Source organism: Acartia tonsa, chromosome 9 (assembly GCF_053477335.1).
Source record: "Acartia tonsa isolate MP-2025a chromosome 9, ASM5347733v1, whole genome shotgun sequence".
Taxonomy (NCBI): Eukaryota; Metazoa; Arthropoda; class Copepoda; order Calanoida; family Acartiidae; genus Acartia; species Acartia tonsa.
This window is the reverse complement of record NC_137268.1, coordinates 26,183,269-26,206,198: the sequence shown is the minus strand read 5'-3', so window position 1 is coordinate 26,206,198 and position 22,930 is coordinate 26,183,269. Positions and strand designations below refer to the sequence as shown.

General features: G+C 31.2%; 1 protein-coding gene across 5 annotated transcripts in view; it reads right to left on the bottom strand.

Annotated features, from left to right (window-relative positions):
* Nucleotides 1-8,967: 8,967 nt before the first annotated feature.
* The window catches only part of LOC145328637 (uncharacterized), a 96,232-nt gene continuing 82,269 nt past the window's right edge, over nucleotides 8,968-22,930 (bottom strand). For 4 of the 5 annotated variants that reach the window (XM_080172395.1, XM_080172397.1, XM_080172400.1 and 1 more), the window contains 12 exons: nucleotides 19,182-19,253; nucleotides 18,208-18,270; nucleotides 16,205-16,280; nucleotides 15,588-15,677; nucleotides 15,148-15,215; nucleotides 14,924-14,971; nucleotides 14,373-14,538; nucleotides 13,952-14,050; nucleotides 13,286-13,517; nucleotides 13,028-13,062; nucleotides 11,711-11,898; nucleotides 8,968-11,051 (listed from right to left, as the gene is read on the bottom strand). In XM_080172395.1, the coding sequence (XP_080028521.1) occupies nucleotides 10,982-11,051; nucleotides 11,711-11,898; nucleotides 13,028-13,062; nucleotides 13,286-13,517; nucleotides 13,952-14,050; nucleotides 14,373-14,538; nucleotides 14,924-14,971; nucleotides 15,148-15,215; nucleotides 15,588-15,677; nucleotides 16,205-16,280; nucleotides 18,208-18,270; nucleotides 19,182-19,253 (1,207 nt within the window). In that variant the 3' untranslated portion in view covers nucleotides 8,968-10,981. The remainder of the gene's footprint in view (nucleotides 11,052-11,710; nucleotides 11,899-13,027; nucleotides 13,063-13,285; nucleotides 13,518-13,951; nucleotides 14,051-14,372; nucleotides 14,539-14,923; nucleotides 14,972-15,147; nucleotides 15,216-15,587; nucleotides 15,678-16,204; nucleotides 16,281-18,207; nucleotides 18,271-19,181; nucleotides 19,254-22,930) is intronic. The other variant, XM_080172396.1, reaches the window with a different exon arrangement.

Here is a 22,930-nt window from a genome sequence, read left to right as displayed (position 1 = left end):
TACAAATTTTTCAACAATATCATACACAAAAATATTCTAAACTGGATTTTAGCCATACTAAAAAATCATGTATAACATCTTATTACAGACAATTTTCCACGAATACTAAAATAAAAATATTAATACCTGTTTTGTTAGCCCGGGCCCTAGGCCCTTCGGGACTAATAATATTAGTTTTAATTAAATTATCATTTTAATATCCACAGAAAGGTGTTTATAATACGATGCGATAAATAACTATTAATTCGTAGAAAATTGGATATAGTAGGGGTCTCTAATTGCGCATCAGCTACTAGAAAATAATAGCGAAATTATTTGAACTGGTTTATTATTCACTTTCCTTTTCATTTGGTTTTCTAAATTAGAAATGGCAATAGAGATAATCTAGATGCATACTCTCTAAATCAGCCAATAGTTCCCAAAGTTTTGTGGTAACGTTTTCTTATTGGTTTGCTTATCAACTTTGGGGACTTTTATTGAATTTTGATTATTTTGTTCATTAGGTTGATCTTCCAAACCTCTTAACCTCTAATTGAAATTACAGAATGTTTAATTTCGTTTATTATCAATGGTGATGTAGATTAATTTATCGGCCATTGACTTCTCCCTTTAGATCACTGGCAATCCTTTGTATAATCTCTGTCTGCAATATTTTATCAATTGTTTTTTATGAAACTTTCCCTGATTTGTAAAAAATAAGGAAACATGTTAAATATTTTAACCCACACATTAACCAACTTTAATTTGAACATTTAAGTAGTGCAGCCACTCTGCAAGCATAGAGAAAAAAATAAAAGAGAGGAATCGAAGCAACTAGAAGACGAAAATAGGCAGTGGGCCCAGGGGCCTAATTAGCGCTGTTGCCGCGCTAAATTTTATTGCTATTCCACCACTTTTCAAATTGAAGGAAACAAAATAATATGTAAAGTTTTAATAATTAGAACATAATATTTAAATTAACAAGGATGACAACATCCATAAAAGCGAAGCTCTGAAACGGTAGGACAAACGGATATTAACTCTTGTATAATGTCAAAACTGAATAATCAGAATGCGAATGTATAAGAGTCAAAGCAAAATTGTAAGTAAATTTGTTGAAAAACTGCTTGATACAGGATAATGATTAAGGACATACTTACATTTTTAGGACTTGATTATAGAGTTGCTTCGCTTATAATATTGTACTTTGTTGTCCCAGGAATCAGTATACCAAAAATCAGACCAATTGGATATTTAGGTCACATAAAATTTGTTGCTAAAAATGTAAAAAAAATCAACATGTTTAAAATGGACGTACGGACATTCTGGTAATGATTATAGAGTTGCTACACTTTCTAACTCGTACCTAACTATTACAGGAATCACCATGCAAAATTTGAAATCGATAGGAAATTCTAACATGCCTAAATTAACGAAAAAAGCTATTTAAAAAATTTAAAAAATCAACATGTTTAAAATGGACGTACGGACATTTTGGTAATGATTATAGAGTTGCTACGCTTTCTAAATCCTACCTAACTTCTAAAGGAATCACCATGCACAGTTTGAAATCGATAGGACAATTCTAACATGTCTAAATTAACGAAAAAAGCTATCCGTGACAAACGGACGGACGTACGGACCGACGGACCGACCCTAATTATAGAAAAGCTTTGCTTTTAAAAATAAAAAGAAAATTTTGTTATTAAATATAAAAAATACTAAAATAACAACATCTAAAAAAATATTTTTTTTTACTTTTTACTTTTAAATATTGTCATTTTAATGTTTTAATTAAAAATTACAAAGAATTTATTTTTATTAAAAAAATTTGTGCATGAAAGATGAATCCTTTCATTTCTAAAAAGGGGGAAATATTTTTCATAATAAACATTCAGCTGATTCTGACCGCCCACGGCTGATTGCTAAATATCGCTTTTCTTTTTATTAACATTATTATTAATGATTGACATACAAAAAGCCCTGGGCGGCTTTTGATTTTCGTCTGCTCTATTTTCTTTAAAAATTTAGGGATGGGGAAGTAGTATTTTACCATGAAAAGGGGGTGAGTATTCATCCTCTTATCTTTTTTCCTTATGTCTGCAAGTCTTAATTCGTCAATTATGTGAATTAGTAGCGCAGCAATATAAGAATAATGATAATGTATAGTACAGACTTTGTTAAGCAGATATTTTCAATAAATAAATAGGTAAATTTTTTTAAATGAAACTATCATATGGGAAATTTAAGTTTTGAATTCGTCGAGAATCAAGGAAGTCTTTTTAATTTACTTTGACTGTTTTTTTGGACAATCGGTTATATTGACATACCATAGAATGCTACTGTTTTCTATTATAGTTTATAATATTGTTTAATTTTTAGTATTTTCAATTAGCCTTTTTTTGCATAAAAAATAAATCTTTAATGAAATTTAATTTTATAACTTTTCTAATTTTATTTTAATTAACTATTGGACATTTTCGTTCTTGCTTGATATTTATAGCAAAAAAAAAGAAAGTGGGTTAAGATATAAGTACACGCACAAAAATTACATGCTCTAAATAGCAGAAAACCTGTCTTTGACGATTTTAATCAACAGTTCTACTTTAAAAAATTTTCAATTTCTTTATATGCCAAAAATGAAAAAAAAATATCTATAAATTGCGAAAGTAAAAAGAAATACTAAAATGTCGGGAAAGAGTAAACAGCTAAGAGAGGAAGAGGGCATAGGACTGTACCAGGGTACAGGTATCCAAAGTTTTATAAATTTAAATTTTCTCATTCGTTGGATTAAAATCGGTGGGTACTTTTATTAAACCATGATTAGTTGGCATATAGTGTTAGTGTCCACAATTTTCCATCTATAATATTAATCTACTGGATGGGTAATTTTGTTTATCAAAATTGGGTATCTGTTGTCTGGAACAGACGGACGGACAAAGTGAATAAAACAAGTGTATTACCTTTTTAGATTACTAAATCATTTGTAGTTGAACTTCAGTCACCTTAAATAAATGTTGTACAGTCTCTATCTATCTATCGAACATTTTTTTTCTGAAATATTAACATTTATCCCTTAAAAGTTGGGCCCCTTTCTGGACCTTAATCGGTCGGATGGGGTATCGCTCCCCTCCTATTATCTCAGCTCTTGTTAGAGCTAGACTGCATGTCCCCTGTTTGATAAAGCATTTCTCACTACAAGTCAGTTAAAGTCATATTTTGCTTATTTCACCCTTTTATTTAACAACTTTTGTTATTAGGGTTTTTTAGTAGCGAAGCTACTCTATAATTCACAATGTCCGTCCGTCCGTCTGTCCGTCTGTCCGTCCGTCTGTCCGTCCGTCTGTCCGTCCGTCCGTCCGTCCGTCCGTAATTAATGAATTGGGGGAAACGTGATTTTCTCGGCTCCTATAAAAGATAGAGAGCTGAAATTTTTTGACAACATTCCCATCATTAAGGAGCACAATTAACTATAAAACATCAATGGCGGTCGGACTGCTTTTTAGCAGGTTTTAGGCTATTTTTTATATTTTCCAAATTTTCCCCATATCTTTGGTGTTTATGGTCCGATTTTCAAAATTTTTTCAGTTAAAGATATCAAAATTAAATTTCCCATCATTTGAAGAAAACAAAAATGACGGTCAGACTGCCTTTTGCAGGTTTTTGGCTATTTTTATATTTTTCACATTTTTCCCCATATCTTTGGTGTTTATGGTCCGATTTTCGAAATTTTTTCAGTTAATGATATCAAAATTAAATTTCCTGTCATTTGAAGAAAACAACAATGACTGTCAGACTGCCTTTTTGCAGGTTTTTGGCTATTTTTGTATTTATCACATTTTTACCCACATCTTTGGTGTTTATAGTCCAATTTTCAAAAATTGTTCAGTTAAAGATATTAACATTAAATTTCTGGTGTTTTAAGAAAAGAAACAATGGCGGCCAAACTGCCTTTTAGCAGGTTTTTGGCTATTTTCATATGTTTGACATATTTCCCCATATCTTTGGTATTTTTGGTCCAATTTTAAAACTTTTTTGCATTAACAGTTTCAAATTTTTTTCCCCCATTGTTATGTGCATCTAGTATGTAATTTACTTTAACCGTCTTCATCATACAAAATAAAACAAGGTTTTGTGTTTATTTTCTCCAATAAATCTATTCTTGATTTTAATAAATACACTTTAAATCTACTTCTACGTATTCCCATCCACAATTTTTTGTGCTTCGCTACTTATGGATGTTGTCATCCTTGTTTACTTTAAAATTAAAAACGGCTGTATTTTGTAAAAAATTTACCAAACTAAATTATTGTACGGGGGTTTCTTTGTTAAAATATTCTTATGCTCAGGGTTTTGCCAGGCTGACATAAATGAGATTGGTAATTACGTTACACCCCCATTTGATTTTCAGAGGAGTTCGACTTTTCTAACATGACACACCCCTTCCTGTTTTATAGGGGTGTAAATGCCATCCAACCTCAATACTTTTAGCAGGGGAAGAAGTAAATACACCCTTCTACACACCCATGTTCTAATGGCATTTTGTGCATTCAAAAATATTGTTGCAATGACTTATCCCTGAGCGATAATTTACCTATCAAACTTGAAATTTCATGCAGTTTTAGAACTGACCTTGTTTCTTTTTTACTGGGGCGTACAGAGTTTTATTTTCGTGGGGGGGAAAGGAATGAAGCAACAAGTACGGGGGGTTGTAGTATTGAATGCCATTTTCGAGGCCGTAAAATTTCACTTACCCCACTAAAATAAAAACGAAATCATTATAAAAAAAGGTTATTTTGATTTAATTGATCATTTTTCACTATGTGGGTGTTTGTTTATGTGATGAAATATTTTGTAAACGGCTAGACCAATCCAGTACCTTTGTACCTAATTGTCCCTTTCTTTATATAAAGTTGAACTTCAAGGTTTACTGATTTCTTTTTATGCCACAAACCTTTTTATTCTTAATTGCGTCAATGCGAAGAATTCAAAGATTTTTTTAGATGCGCCGCAGCTTTATAAGACACTCCCTCCGTCAATATGTTTGTAGACTTTAATTTGGGGTAAAAATAATATCTATAATTTTGCAGGGAGGGAGGGAACATTGAACTGTAAACTATTCTGGTACCCAAAGTTTTGAAAAGTCATCTTATACGCTAGGTTGAAAATACATGTTTGGTTGGTACAAGCTAGCAGTGTCTAAAATATTTCATAGTTAATCATAATTGGGAATTGGGGCTGTACAATACATCAATTTATCGTCCATTGTCTTATCGCTTAAGATTACTGTAAAAATTTAAATCTAGAAACATGAACGTGCTATAGACAGATGTCTGAAAATTTCTCCTTAAATATAAATCTAATATTTTATTTTAATGTTTTATAAAAGCAAACATTTTCTACGCTTAAGGGCCGGTCCGTCCGTCCTTAACGGATTTATACATGTAAAAAATGTGATATTGATTTCATACTTGGCATGATAATTCCCGTGTAGCAGTTATGATACCTACCAACTCTATAATCATTTCCAGAAAGTAAGACATGTTTATTAAAAACTTTATGAAATTTTTTTTATCTTTATCACCTGCAAAACGATTCCTAGTACGATTAGAAACTATATTTTAAGTGAAGCCTCTCTATAATCTTGTATGTATGTATATTTGTATCAAACACCCTGAATTAATGTTTAAGTAATATTGATATGTACTTCAAATTGTAAACATTATTAAATAATGAATGCCATGTTACTTTATATTTATTATCTAGCGGATACGCCCCAAGCATCTAATTCTAGGGGCTCTGTATTAGATGGGAACAGAATAATAGCCTAAAACCTTCAAGGAACCATGGTAAAACTTCCCTGTATATAGATGAACTTAAAATGTCCAGAAGTTATTAAAATCTTAAACTTTAGACGAAAAAAAACATACTATATAAATGGAGATGTTACTCTTGTTTTAGTAGTGTCACTACTCTACAGACCAGTAAACACACACACAAACGCTTGCAGTAGACGTGCAATGTCTTGTAACTTCACTTGCTAATTAGTAAATTAATTTTCAATAGTGGATATGACATAAATATAATATATTTAAAAAATCAATCATGAGAATATCAATTTGGTCACTTCAAAATCACTTTACATCACTTTGTAAATATCGGTCACGGCAAACTTTCGCTTTCTATGCCCACAAGTGACCACTAGGACACCGGTCAAAATACTAAATTCTAAGCGCCTTACTCACATAATTCAAAATAGCTCAGGACCGGGTTTTTTTTAAAAATTTATTTTCATAAATGTCGACGATAATAAATTATATACAAATATTTTTTGAAAATACATTTTTGCTTATTTTTTCAATTGTATAAAAAACATAAATTATAATTAAAATCGTCGATTTAGGTTAAAAAAAGTTATATTTAAAAAAAACGGGTTTAAGATGATAAGCAGATTCTAACACACACGCACACACACACACATGCACAAACACACACACACACACACACACATGCACACAAGCCCACTTGATATAAGTAATACATATTTTACCCTTTTTCAACGAAATAGTTTTCTTGACTTTTTACCACTTGCGGAGAATTTCATGAATTTTTAGAGGGGGATATCAGTGTTTAACAGTCATTTTGTGTTAAAGCATAGATTTATCTCTTCACAATTACGTTTGCGATATTACAATTATCAACTTTCGTCCGGAAAGGGGAAAATGCCATAAGGCAATTTCTCGGTGAAATCCTGAGATTTTTCTTTCCCCAGGACACTGGGGGATAGGAGCAATATTCTCAAAACAAAAATAAATATTTGTAGAATAGGACAGACAAGAATTTAGATAAACAAAATTACCTATGCCATGGAATAAAACGATTAAAGAACCAATCAACATTTTAGAAAAGTACCCAATGTTTTTCATCCAACAAATTAGCAAGCATCATGACAAAGCTTTGGGTGCTGTAAATTAACATTCTAATGTCCTTTCCCACTCTGATAAGCACTGGAATGGTTTTAGGCTATTCAATTTTTGAATGAGAGTCTTGGGTTAGTTTTAGTCCTTGTAAAGGGTTACACTTTAAATCAAGACTCGGCAGCCGCAACTTATAAGCTTTAGATTTAAACTCATTTGGATGCTTTGAAAATTTGCTGGAAAAGAGGGATTGCCAAATATTTAGGTTTAGATTCCATCTGATTTTTTGAATTGTAAAAGGTTAATTTCTCTGAGTCTTACAGGCGGCTTACAAGCGGCTGCCGAGCCCTGATTTAAATCAACACACACAAGATATGTGTAAAAAAGGTTTCGTGATTTTCAACAAAATAACATGAATTCATGAATCAAAATTTGCTAGCCAGGGAAGCCTTAATTGAACTAATTAACGTCTGCTCCACTAGCTTTAGGATCCCCAATGTATAAGCTGCTCTAAAATAAATAACTCAATATTGGACCAATGGTTATGTAGATCTTATACACATAAAAATCTTATAGTCGGACAATTTTTAGGACATAATTATAGAGATGCTGCGCTTAAGTATAGTCCTAGGAATCTGCATTCAAAAATGCAATCTAAATGATTGTATAATAACTAATAACATAATAACTGCAAAAACATGAAGATATAATGAGTTGCTTCGATTTGCTTAATTGTACTTTATTATTGCAAAATTAATAATTCCTAGTTTTAATTTAAAAGATCGATTTTAACATGTATAAATTTAGGATCAGAGTGTTCCTAAAATGACTTCAGATGGAACGACCTTACTATAGAAAATCTTCACTTTTAAAACATAAATAACTATAATTTAAAGGTTTCGTGATTTTAAAAATACTAATAAGCTCTCCTACATATCAAACGAATCTGTCATTAGTTTGTTAGCACAACTTCCATAAGATCGCCTCCACTTCTCTCTAATTTTTTTCATTTCTATGTGTGAAAGGTATTGAGTATAACTATACCAAAATATTTTGTGTATAAGATCTACATACTAGAATACCCTATAGTAGTGCATTCAAGGGAACTAAAGGCATAAGACAATGGCCGATAAATTGATGTACATCAGCAATGATGATACACAAGATTACCCCTTCAGTAGATTAAAATTATTTGTTACAACAAATCAAAATTCACTAGAGTCCCCAAAGTTGTCAAGCCAACGCTTAAGAAAACGTTATTATAAAACTTTGGGGACTAGTGTAATAAACAGCCCATTGTCCCCTCTCACTATGAGTGCATCCTAATATAAATTATAGGTGTTCATGTCAATTTTTAGGGTCCAGGTATGATCCTGGAGGTTCTGATCCTCCAGGTCTCCAGCAATCTTAAAATGGCCCCTGTGACCAAACCATTAAGTATAAAATTTTTGCGCTATCACACAAAGTACCCCCATGATCAACGATATAACCCAGCCCCTTTCCTCCAACTTAATACGAAATAGATTCCTCCTACGTGTATATTTAGGGGTCAGGGAATATAAATACATCATTTTAAAAAGATTTAGGATGGGTTAATTCAAATAATAATTTCATACTATATTTATATCAACCTAATTTTATCATCAGTCAATTTTTACCAGGAAATCTTTATTAATCAGTGAGAAGCTAGCGTGCATTTTAGGTCTGTCCTCTACCAAAGCATTAATAAAGTTGCTTTATTAGTAGAATCTTATCTTCCTACAAATTTACCTCCTTTGCTCAACACGTAGCGCATCAGCTCGTCGTGTGCTGAATCTTGTCGTTGGAGGGTGAATTTTTTGAGAGGAGTATTTAATTTACCCCTCTCATAATATAAGTTCCTACGGCTCCTGCGAATTGGGGGTAAATTTGTTATGAGAAGGGCGGAATAAAATAAAAACTCTAAAAATTTGAGTATAAAAGACGACGTCCCTAAATTGCATCAATAACAAAATTCAAGACTAATTAAATGGCAGTTTGTTTCGCCAAAATATAATGACTTGTAAAGTAGTTATGCTAGTAAAAGAAACATAATTGGAAAATTTATTTAATTTTATTGCATAATCGATTTTTATAAAAACAACAAAAAATGACAATATGTGGTTCTTTATGATTAGAGTAGACACGTCCTGTTAAATAAAGGAGGGGGGGGGGGGTTGATATTTTGCGTTAAAAATAGTAATTAAATCTTATATATGATTATTTTTTTAGCCCAACCTAAAATCACGAAACCTTGAAATGATTTCTATTTTCAATATTAGACTTCAGTACCTGTGTTTATGCAAAAAATGTCATAGTCAAAAAAAGCTACACTCATTGGTTACCTAAATTTCTCAAAACTCGCCCCCCCCCCCCCCTGATAATTGAATTATAAAAAATGTAGATAAAACAAACATTTTTCTGACAGGAGTTTAATCGCTGGGATTTATATGAAATTACAATGTATCTAATGATAATAATTACATTACTTATAAAAATGCTATAACATTATAAAAATTCTTAACATTATTGGTTTAGTAATACAATAACATGGCAGTTTAAACAATAAAAAATTTTCAATTACAGAAAAATAATAGTTATTTATCGCATCGAATTATAGACAGCTTTCCGCAGATATAAAAATGTACAATCATAAGATTAAAACTAGTTTTGTTAGCCCCGAGATGCTGAAGGAACGGGCTAACAAAACTGGTTTTAATATCATGATTGTACATTTTTATATTCGTAGGAAACTGGTTATAATACAATACGATACATGATTTTTCAGTATGGCTTAGAAACGGTTCTTATCAAGCGGATATTATTCGAAGCCATACTGGAATAATAATTCAGGCGCTTTTACACAAAGTATCTTGTTGAGCAACTATACCCCAACCCCTCCAGTTTTTTAAATAAATTGAAAACAAAAGGGCTAGTTTTGGATTGTTTGTTTATTATATACTGTTCAATAAGGTTGGATACTGGGTACCCCCCGCAGGTATGGGCATTGAAGGATTAAGGCTAACCGCAGTGGATAGGCATAGAAAAATATAACTCCCTTTTGAAGGTTAGGCCAATCCGCAGGGCCGGGGTTAGGCAAAAGAAAAGAAATAACCTTATTATTTTTTATTTATTTCAATAATAAGTGGGGGTGGAGGGGGGGGGGTGTTTCACTGCTCAAAGGACAATTTTGTGTTAAAGCACCAAAATTTGAATAACTTTTCTCGTATTCATTCGAATCCGGTGGATAGGAACCGGTTCTCATCCATACGAAAAAACTATGTCTAGCATCGTATTATAACCAGCTTTCTAAGAATATATATATGTACAATCATAAGATTAAAACCAGTTTTTTTAGCCGGTGCCTTCGGCACCTCGGGGCTAAAAAAACTAGTTTTAATCTCATAATTGTACATTCTATATCCGCGGAAAGCCGTTTATAATACGATGCAAAAAATAACTATACTTTAACTTATTAGGCCTACCTGATTTAGGAAATTTAATTGTGTTGGCCAAACAGACACTAATAAATACTTTATAAGATACACTATTTTATTTAAATTTACAGCCATAGGTTTTCAAATCAATATAATATTGTGATCTTCATATAATTGCCTTATAAACAAATCTAATTTTTTTTTTCATATTTACACAATAAATTTCTTTAAGAATGATCTATTTAAAAAAAAGTTTTTGAAGAAATTCCTAATTTCTTTAACAAAAAAGAAAAGGAATTTTCTGATTATAAATTACATTTTTTTGAGTATCTTCTTAAACAGCTTGTATTAAAATTTGCTATAATAATTATAGCAACTATATATGATTGTCTATGTGTAATTATATTTTAAATGTTATACTATTTAGCTTATCTTAGAGAGCCTCTATATTTATATTAGTAACTTTTTTTTATCTAAGAACTACAAACATAATCAAAGCTATGCTATTTTATAATAATAAACCAAAAATGATTGCTTTACCAAAGTAAAACAACCTATCACACTATTTTACATAGTTTATAATAATATAATTGTTGCGTACAAGGTCATCCTTGTTTGTGTATAGCGTCACTATTTTGGTTTATTACTCTTGATATCTTTACATTTGGGTATGTGTCTGTCTGCCACGGCTTCAGAAAATCTAAAAAAAAGTACAATTTAAATTACAAATACAAGAAATATTGTGTAATCCAGAGCTTTACAGACGGACTAACAGACAGGTATATAGTAGATTATCATTATATTGACAAGAAAAACCTTCACTCAAAAATTAGCCGTGTATCTATAAAAGCAGCCGAGTAAATCATGCGAAACTTCTAATAATTCACTTTGTCTGTCAGTTCGTCAGTCTGTCTGGAACGCTATGGGGGAATGTGATTTTCTCAGCTGCGTTTCAAGAAGAAATTTCTTTACAAAGATTCTCTATATCAATTAGCATCCAAGACAAATTTATATTGTCCGTCGGTATGCCAGTCACGCTACAAAATATTATTATTTTAAAAGATAGATGAAAAAGGTTTCGTGATTATTTTCTACAATATTTTTCTTTTCTTGATCCATGATTTTGTGCTTCGCTACTTATGGATGTTGTAATCCGTGTTCTAATGTAAATCAAATGACCGACATACTTAGTAAACTATATACTGGATGCCTATTGGTATAGGGAATATTCAGAAGCCGTATTTCTTAAATAGCAGCCAAGCAAATCGTTTTCCACTAACTTAGCTGACCGACAGACGAACAATTGAATGTTTAGGATTATAGAGTAGCCACGATACTAAAAACATATAGAAAACAAACCTTCTGTTGCAATAAGGGCAAGGAATATAATGTGAAGTGTCGGAGGGCGGTGGAGGCGGTAAATCTCGGGGGTCGCCGCCGTTCTTAATGTGCTGCTGCGCCAACTTTGCCGCCCGCAGGGTCGCGATAAACTCTTCTCGTTTCTTCCGCCAGTCAGATTTGGGTCCGGCGGCGGATTTGTTATTCGACTGGAAACACAAAAGGATTATTACATGCATTATAGTGAGCGTACCTTTTCTACACCTAACCCCAATTGATACATATAGGCGGTTTCCCTCATTCAAAGTGATATACTGAAAAAGAGGGGAAATGGGGAATGTTTCGTTTTAACTTAGGTTATGCTATTTTGGGTACAAGGCAGTCCTGCAAGGGTTAGGCATAAAGAATTTTCTCATTTACCCCAAAAAATAAGGTGGTGGGGGTTCTTTCCTCGCTTGACATTTGAAGGGGAAGCACATAAATTTAGTTAGATTTTTGATAACTAATAAAGCAGATTTTTCAAGATATCTTTTATGTATAAATTTTTTTATTGCATTTCTTGCTATTAATTGCATAGACATTTTATTTTTAAATACCTTTCAGCTTCAATAATTTTCAAGAATCTGTTAAATTTGATGTAACATTGCTTTAAAACTATTTAGGCGTTTTCCCTCAGAGTGCATTGTTGAGCACGGTACCCCCTGACCTTTTATTTTTTTAATAAATTTAAAGGTGGGGGGGGGGGGACAGGTTAGGTTATTTTAAGTACTAGGTAGACCCAAAGAGTTTGGTCCCCCTTCAGGAGAGAGCATGGGCAAAAACCAAAAAAGCCCATGAATATATATTATTTAAAAAATAAGAGGGTGGATTTCTGGGCTCGACAGACACTTTGTAGGAAAGCAATCCGAATTTATAAAAAATCAATGCTTATAGTTTTCAAAAGAAATTCAATTTAATTTACATAAAGTTATATGTGAGGAGGAGTTTTTAATACTCCCAGAAAAGTAAAAAACATACCCATTGTGGAGGGTATAGGCAATTAACACCCAAAAAATATGCCTATTTTTATAATACAACTAACACAAATCTTTTTAAAATTCCTAGAGCCCTAGTCAGGGACATTTTTGAGGGTGGTAATCTTATGTATTTTTAAACTTACGAGGTGGGTTAACACCGGTTAACCCCCACTCTTGGAAGACTATGGCCTTTGTACTTGAATTGTAGATTCTCCACTACTATTTATTACACATTTATTTTCTGATAATATGGCTAAAAGTCTTAAATATAGCCATATAAGTTCGGACAATTATTTTTTATTTCTATTTTCTACTGTTTTACCTGTTTATTTCCATTTGATGTTTTGACATTGATCTAGAATAGTTTACAATTAAATATAACATTTATTGACTGATTTTTAAAATAAACCGGAAGATATTTTTAGAAAAAAAGAAATACTAGGAATTTATGTCGTAAAATTTTTTTATGTTACTAGTTTTTAAAAAAAATTAAAAACCCTTAGGCTTGGTCCAACTATATTGTTTGGTTTCTGAAATTAATATTTTTTAATAATTTGTATGATAAGAATGATCCTTTCCTTGGTGGGGGCAGTCTGTCTGACGGCTGCGCCTCCTTTCCCCATCACAAACTTTGCTGCGTCCGTTCCCTTCACCCTGGCCTTCGTCATGTCGAACTGTTTGCGCTTCTTGTTGAATGTTTTGGCACACACCTCCTCGTGCTTCTCTATCCTGTCCTCGGCAAAGTTGCGACCGCACATTTTGCAGCCGGTCAGATCGTTCCGCGCCTTCGGGTTGAACACAGAGCGGCGAGTCTGAAAACACGACGGTTAAAGCAAATAAATTATGTTCCTAAGAAGCGCAGCCAACACATTAACATAAAAACAAAATAACATGGAGTAACAAACGGTGATATTAAAGAGCAGATATCGAATGGTCATAAAGAGAAAGAATGACATAAAAATATCACAAAACCTTTATTAAAAAATGTATAAGTGAAAGGTGCATCCTCACCAAAAAATTAAGTAGTGTATATCATATAGCAGCTGAGAAATATTAGACTTTATGCATTTTAAGTTTTAAGAAGTAGCTTATAGTGCCTAATAAAAAATGATGTGGTACAATAAAAATGACCAATGATAGGCCAGTATACATTTTAACATTGGTCAATACTGGCCGATCATTGGTCATTTGTATTGTATGACATCATTTTTTATTAGGCACTATAAGCTGCTTCATGTCTCAATACCTGTTTCTGAGTTGAGGATTCGTTGGAAGGGGTTGAGGGTGGCTTCTTAGAAGGAGTCTTTTTAGGGGCTATCTTAGGAGATGGTTGACTTCGCACAGACTAAAATAAAAGTCAAATTTGTAAATTTGTAAAAATTATTGGTCTAAAAATATTAATGTTGGATAGTTTCTAAAAATTACTTTTAACTAAAATTTAGATATTAGAAATGGTTTTAGTTAAATGCAATGAATATTTTTCTTTTTACTTTTCTGACCATATAAAACAATATTTTTCTTTTTGATAACGATTTAGGGAAGCTTCACATAGGCCTTGAAATAGTTTTAGGCTATTTTATTAATAGATTTAAGTCTCATTCCATTCCTACCCTCGAATACAGTGTATCTAGAGGCTGTAAGAGATGTATAATTAAGCTATACTATACCTTTTTCATATCAAACATTACCTCCTTCTTAAGTAGGGCAGGTTTGGCCTGTTCTCTGTTCAATATTCTCTCTCCCCTCCCATTCATGGATGGTTCTCTGTTATGAGTACTGTTGTGTTCTCTCAGAGCCTCTCTACGCTGCTCCCTGTGCTCTCTCAGAGGTTCCCTAAGAAATTAGAGATTCTTCATGAACGGCTAAAACTCTAGAAGTCTGAAGGGGCACTTTAGGTACGGTGAGAGTCGAACCCCTCCAACTTTAAATTTTAGTTTAAAAAAAATGGTTACAGGGTAGGAATTTTTTACTAGGGACGATTTCTCTTGGCGGGTTGGTGGAACCCCCACCCAAAAAAGGATTGCATATGACAGTAGTTCAAATAACAAACAGGTTATAAAAACGCTATATACAGAAAGCTGTTTTGTTCTATCATTCCTTATCAAAACCTTTTTTAAAGTAAAAATGCAGAGAAAATACAAATTATTTGCATTTTGGATAACTATTTCTATGTATTAAAATATCAACGCAACTAAAATTAGGCTTAATTAAAAAATACCTTGGTTCTCTCATAGATTCTCTGGAATCGCGTTGATATAGTTGCTCCCTGAAAGTAATAATTCAATTCTTACAACGTATATACAAGAAAATACTAAGGAATGAATAAAAATCTAAACTCCCCTTAATAAGGGTCTTCATCCCTTTGGTACACCCCCTAATAAAGCCAAGGGGGGCGTTAAGATAAAAAAAAAGTGGGGATATGTATGCCAATTTATAATTTACCTTGATCCTCTAATATTTTCTCGTTGTTGTTCCCTTGTATCCCTGAAGTTTTCGCTCTTAAGATCAACCTAAAACAAAAGCATTAACAATTGTTAAAAATTTAAGAATTATTGACCCAATATTTGTCAAATGACTTTTAACATCCTACAATATAAAGATGTAATTTTTGTCTGTTTGAAGCTAAAGATCTCGAGAATTGGTGGTCAAAAGTGATTGGACTTTTAAATAAAGCTTTATAAATATGTTGGATTGGTTTAAAGCGATTTTCCTAGAATTTTCCACCCTCCCCTAGAGTCCAGGGGCGAAGCAACTAGCTTAATACAAAGAAATATTCAAGTGTTAACTTTTTTCTGTACCTATCTAAAGCTTTAAGTGGGGTTGTTAATTTCTAAATCTAACTTTTTTCTATCAAATAAAAAAATCGCGACATACAATTTTACCTTTTTAACATCAGTTTTTCTAGTGAAATAAAGTTGTTTTTCCACCTCTGTTTTCTCAGCTCTTATAGTTTCCAGTTCTCTTTGTTGGTCCTGAAATTATTAAATCAAATAAATTTACCAGAAGCATTGATTACAAAATCTTAAGAGTAGTAGACTTGTCTTACTCAGTTGAAACTTGGATGGGGTGTCTAGTCGAACAATTTAAAATTAGGGAAGGATTTTTTGTGTTCTACATTAGGATAAATTGGATTATAAAGGGTAAAGGGTAGCCCCACAGGGATAACAAGTAAGGAAATAAAATATTATCATTTGTTTTCGATTTAGATGACATATAAATGGATGAGGTGGATTTTCCTTATCTATTTAAAATATAAGGTGTAATATTATACAACATTAAAAAAATTAGAGAACTTTCAATCATTTGTTATTTTATATCTCATTTGCACAAAACCCCCACTCCAATCTTTAGTTGGGTACAAGCATGTAGTGTTAGAGCCTCCCGCAGGGTTCATGCATAGTGAAAAATAATTTTCAATTATTTAAAAGATAAGGAAAGTAGGGCTTTTAGTGTTCGACAGGCACTTTGTGAAAAACACCGGATTATATAATTTGCCAACCTTAATTTTTGCCAGCAACTCTTGTTCCCTCTTTCTCATCTCATATTGCATCCTTCTCCTATCCTCTTCTCTTTGTCTAAAGCACAAAATAAAAATATTAGATTTAAAAAATTAATAATTTATTTTTTACAAAACTTATTTCAATATTAAATTGTATCTTAAGTTATCCCTCATCTTCTATCATCTTAAAAATTCTGGAAAGAAAACGAAGTAATGGGTTTCATCGTATTTTCACATCAGCTTTTGATAGGTTAGGTATTTCATCGAATTTTCACAGTATATTTACTAATTTCCTATTCCTGCATGGTTAGAGCCACCCGCAGTGGCTAGGTATAGAAGTAAATCTACTGTGAAAATACGATGAAACACGCTTCTTCGTTTTCTTTCCATGATCCAATTTTTTTTATTTCATTGATAGGGATAGGTTAATTGCAGATAAATTAATCTGCTACATATAGAAAATAAAACAAAATATTCTGCTTAGCACGAAATTATTTGGGAAGATTAATTTATCTGAAAATTCTTAAGTATACATTTATTTTGTTTCTTAATTTTACCTATCAATTAGGGAATCGTACTGAGCCCAATTTGTGATTGGTCGAATATTTGGGACCACCCTACAAGTATATTAAATTACTTGGTTAAATGTTGTTTTCAATAATGGCCAGGGATCACCGTTTTTATTTGAATTTTCTGAAGTCTAGGACAATTGTATGTGCAAAAGTACCGCAGGAATAACAACTTAGCAATTTATATTGATTAATTTTTATAGGTTGTTCAATAACTGAGAATTTTCTTTCATTAGGTACACATTTATAAAAATCCGAAAATAAATTTAGGAGTTTTAAGGTGATCCCAGACAACTATTAAAAATAAATAGAATCATTTTTGTACAAGCACAAATAAAATATAATTACATCAACTTAATAGTAATTGATGATCAGATAAATAGTTTGATACACAAATAGATTACTGTTTTTTGTTGTTGTGCGCATTTCCTTTATAGGCCTTGGTTTTTAAGCATATGGTTTATGTAAGAACACTTTTAAGGTTCCATATCTTATAAATAAATCTTTGGAATGGTTCGAGGTTGTTTTTTTTGATATTACTTTAGATTAGGTTATGTTAGAAACATCATATTGGGTGACGTATAACGCATGTATAGAACCCGCAGGGTTTTTTGGTCCCTGCAGGGTTAGGCAAAGGAAAATTTTAGGAATAAATATCTACTCTAATGAAACACAATGATCCATTACTGTATCTATATCATTAACGTATTATAAATGATTAAAGTGCTCCACTATTTTCTGCATGGTTAGTTATTAAACATTTGCAAATTTTTAAAAATATAATTCTTAAAGTTTATAAAGTAATGCATCTATCTTTCTTAACTGTTAAATTATTTAAATAATATGTCTTATTAAGTAATAGCTAGTTTTAAAACAAATACCTAAATTAAACTAAATGTTGTCCCAAAGTCAAATAATCAAAAAATAAAAGTTTTAATTAAATTAAAATGCAGTAATTTTTCATTTGTTAAAAAAAATTTTGCACCTAATCTTTCCACTAGTTAAAATAGAGTTAGACTCTAAGAAGCTACTCTCTTTTGAGTTGCACTTTACAGCCTCTAAAATAATGGCGTCTAATGGTGGCTGAATCAGTATAGCTGCAGTCTACATCTTGCATTTTATAGTCGAGTCGCTATAACATCATAATTTTTAAAGCTCTGTTTAATACATAAATGACTGTCGACAGTTTGAAGGCAAAACTGTTTTTCTTGGAAGCTCTTTATAGTGCCTATAAAAAAGGGGATAAATGTTAAAACTTTTTGTTGTAGTATTTCGATTGCTTTCATTTTTGAATAATGGACTCTATTCTATTATGACGTCATTTGGGATACTTCGGCCAAAAAATTTTTATTTATTCCCTTTTTTATAGACCCTTTTTCTTGGGATGACATTTGTCAGGTTTTTTTTCGGCCAAAATTTATTGTAATGTTTTACCTTTCAGATTTCTTAACTTTGAATTGAACATCTGAGTCTTCTTCGTCGGAATTTTCATAGGATCTAAAAACAAAACACAAAATTTAATATTTCCCTAAAGATGCAGCTTATTGTGCCTAATAAAAAATGACATCATACAATTAATAAAAATTACATTTTACCATTGGTTAATTACGATGTATACTTGTCTATTGGTCATTTGTATTGTAAGAAGTAAATTTATATTGGGCAATATATGTTGCTTCTTTTTTAAAATTATATTGAAGTTTTCCTACGACCTGCATATTACTAGCTAACTATCTAATATGTAATGTAAGTATATTATAATAATTACTTAACGACTTAAGTAAGTTGATATAACAAGAACAAATGAGTTTAACAGAGTTATTGGATGGATCTAGTAACCTTGAGACTAAAATCTATAATTTTAAACGATCATAAACAAAACAATCTTTGATCATTAAATGGTGAAACAAGTATGGAAAAATTCATTAAATGACGTCCTTGTCAAATTTATTATTAAATATATTGTGCATGTAAATTCATAATTGAATTATTAATAAAAAGAGTCTATAAAAATCAAGAAATTTATTTCTATCACTACTCCATTACAAAAATATTTAAATAAGAATTTTCTGGCTGTTTTAAATTTATTAGATATCTAACTAATCTTTAAGAGTGAAAGTATTAAGGATATTTGCAACAAATACTTTGCTAATCCTTATATAAAAGTAACAGGATCTGTGTTTTTGTGTAATATGTCTGTACAGAAGGATCTCGCTGAACCAATATGGTTCTCCTCTAAGGTGTAGTTTCTCCTAAGTCCTGGGATGGTTCATTTTTGGAAGTTACCACCACCCCTCCCTAGAGAATTCGCCTGAAGAAAAAAATGTCCCCCCCAAAAAAAATTATTCAGTTTTCTTTGAATGTGTTAGGAAATAATAATCTCTAGAGGAGCTACTCTTAATGCTAACCTGTAGGGGAGTGTTTCCTTTCTAACAGGAGACTTCTGTTTCTTAAAGGTCTGGTTCTTCAAGTTCTCAGAACTAAAATATTGCAGATTCATAATATTTTAGTATTACATTCAGGGATACAGGCATCGATACTTGGAATTCATAACTGGATCTTTCTCTACATTTAAAACTTGCTAAACTATGGTCCTTTTGGCTTTGAAAGTTTCATGCTTTTGCAATCTTCAGAAAGATACTTATTATTTTTACAAAACATATTAGATGATTTTCTAAAAAAGTTTTAGGAGATTTTTAAACATACCTAATTCTGCAAAAAAAATATACTATATTAAATTTACGTATAACTAAATCCCTGATAAATAAAGATGTTTTAACACTATAGACAATGTTTTTTTTATACAAGCAAAACTTCTAAAAACTATAAGTCGATTATCCACTAATTATGATGTTAATACATAAATACATTCTTATTGTGAATTATAATTTTATAATTTTACTTTAAGTTTTTTTAATGAACTAGCGACTGTGCCCCTAGCATTTAGGTTCTCTATATTCGATGGGGAAGAAGGAGCAGAAACATATCTAAAAACCATCCCAAAATAAGATTCTCTTAAACCGGCCTTGGCCCTATGTGAAGCTAAAAAATCGGTAAAGTGGTTAGTAAAATCTTAAGGGGAAAAAACCTTACTACTTTATATAATAGGATACTATATATATCTGTTTTGTTATTGTCTAAACATAAAAACTTTAAAACTCTGTTTAAAAGTATAAATAGGCCTTGGGACATTCATAGAATAGTTTTTGTAGAATAGTTCTTCAATATATTTACACATTGACTTAAACAAAATATTTGATAATATTTTATTCTTTATAACATTTTTAGTATCTGTAAAGATATTCTAAAAGAAGGAAATGAAAATAGGTATAACTACGTTATAAGATAGGATAAACTATGATGTAAATAGGCATAAAGTTTTAGGAGTTATGTCAACTTATTTTTATTGTATTTCATTTAGAAAATATGTATTACCTAAAAATTATGATTAAAATTAATCCTTGAAAATAATATTCCCTACGTAAGCAATAAGCACCCTCTTTACACTTTTACTAGAGTAAATAGTGTAAACTATAAAAACAATTTTATTTTCAACATTTATCAAAAGTCACGGAGTTTCAAGAATAATATCTTTTATACATGTTTTTAGTTGATCTTTTTCTATACAAGTTTCGTTTGTCGGTTGGTTGTTCAGTCAGTGGTGCACATGTGACTTCCTAAAGACACTTGACTGACACTTTTAATTGATTATTTTCTAGGAATTAAAAAAAAAGAGAAATAGCAAAGCAAAATTAAGGCCAATAAGATTTTATTGCTCATAATGTAAGTGACTAATCGTTTAGATGTCCTACTATAATCCTAAATGTTAAGTAGTTATTTTTGTATAATTTTGTCTGTCTTCATTCTAGGGAAGATTCATAAAGGTCCTGGTCAGGATTTTAGCTTTTCCTCTATTCATACATAAATATCAAAATAAAGGCTAGGGGGCACACTTCTATATCAATATGATACAGTTGGTATAATATCAAGATCAAATAATATAAAGTCACAGCCTTCTTAATTCAATAATTTCTGTAAAAAATAAGATTGGAATGTCAGGGAGGGAGGGGACAATCGGCTTTTTATTATAATAGCCCCCAAAGTCCTATAATAACGTTTTCTTATTCATTGGCTGAACAACCTTGGGAACTTATATTAAATTTTGATGGTTGGGTAATTTTGTCCAATGTTTCAACCACTAATTATAATCTACAACCGGGGTATTTTTTTGTAAAATCATTAGGATGTACATCAATTTATCGGCTATTGTCTTATCTCTTTAGATTCCTCTTGGAATGCATCTGTCTATCTGTGGACAAAAATGCTATTGTTTTGTTTAAAATTGTTGGTTGTATGCCTTTTTTTTTGTATGCCACTAGGTCATGGAAATTATTGGTTTTGTGTTCAAACTTTCCATTCACAGAATGCAATGAGCATTTTTTCCTTATATTTTTTTACAGAAAATCTATGAATTTTGCAATTTCAATGTCTAAAAAATTTAGTTGTCAAAAATAATTAGTGCACTTATTTTTATGTACCTCTATAGAAAAAAAATAACTTTTTATCAATTATTATCTAAGTAAGGATAAGCAAAAAAGGACCCCCAGGGTTAAAGCATCCCCAGAGGTTATAAACAAATTTAATCGAAACAGGGGGAGGGCTCACTTAATTAAGTTTCGTGAGATTACACCGATACTTTGATTTATCTTGTTAAAATCTTTTCTGAAGGGAAGATATTCTACATATACTTTGTATATCCGTCAGTCCAATACGCTACGGGGTAAATGTTATTTTCTCGGTTGAAAATTAAGACTATTAGTTTTTGAGCATCCAGTATACAATTTACTTGGTCCGTTAGTCTGTCGGTCATGCAATAAAAGACCTTTATTTACTGTTAAGTAAAATTCATGTTTTCCTTCCCCTCCATAATACATTTTATCTGATTGAGATGTATTTGTACTTCACTGCTTATAGATATTGTCATCCTTGTTAAATTTTAAATATTTTATCCTGCTTGGCCACTGCAAACTGGACCATTTAGAAATTTACATGAAATTGTTTATCATGTAAAAATATAGGTCTTGCATTCCCAAGAAGGAGCAACATAATTTCTGCAAAATTCGCAATTTTTAATGCAAAAAAATCAGGGAATGCGCCCACAAAAAATCTACTAATTTAATTGGAACAAAAGATTATTTTTACAAGAAAAAATAATGAGCGTTTCGATGATTTTTTTGAAAACTTTTTCTGCAATATAATTTTTTCTCTTCTCATTGCTGTGCTACTTATTCTCTGATGATCCTTGTCTTTAAAATGCATTTTAATAAAATATTATGCAAAGATTGTTTAAATAAAGACATTAGAGTAACATTTCATAAACAAGAACAATTATATTGTTGAAAAACGCCGATATAACAAGTTAACAACAAGGAATCAATGAGGAAAAATATTCAGCCTTTCTCTTTTTGGTCCATTCATAATATGTTTGCAAAATATTAAAATAATGTAAAATAATAAAATTATTCATTGGAAAATTACTTAAAATATTGCCTCAGGTTCTTTACTAAAAGGTAATAATTTTCACTATTTATAGTTTATTGTCGACTTCTGTCTCAACCATGACACTTTGGTTGAGTGTGACTTCCGAATTAGCGGGAAGTTCTCGAGATCTTGTTGACTTACAGACAAACCCCCAATACCAGGAACCATCAAGTTTCAACAGCAGGTTTGATTATAGATTTATTGAGGCAACTATTTCAAAGTCCTGAAATTACAAAATCAATTAATTCATAATTCCAGTTTTTTATAACCATGTAATCTTAATTGCTTTTTAAAATCATTTTTCTCTACGGTTAAGAATCTTTGGAAACTTTGGCTTTAAAGGAAAATTATTTGGTTTAATAAATCATTGTTAAATGCAAAAATAAAGGCACATAAAAAATCACTAAAACATAATAATTACTCATAATAAAGTTTCATGTTTAGCTGGCTAAAGCCTTTTAAACTAAATATAATCATCCTATACACCATTCCACTTAATAAAATTAACAAATTCTACCTGAAGTTCTTATGGTTTCAAATCCCTGGTATACTAGGGTTGTTCACGCACTATGAGACCAATGATAGGCCCAATTTTGTTCTCCGAAATCTTCACACA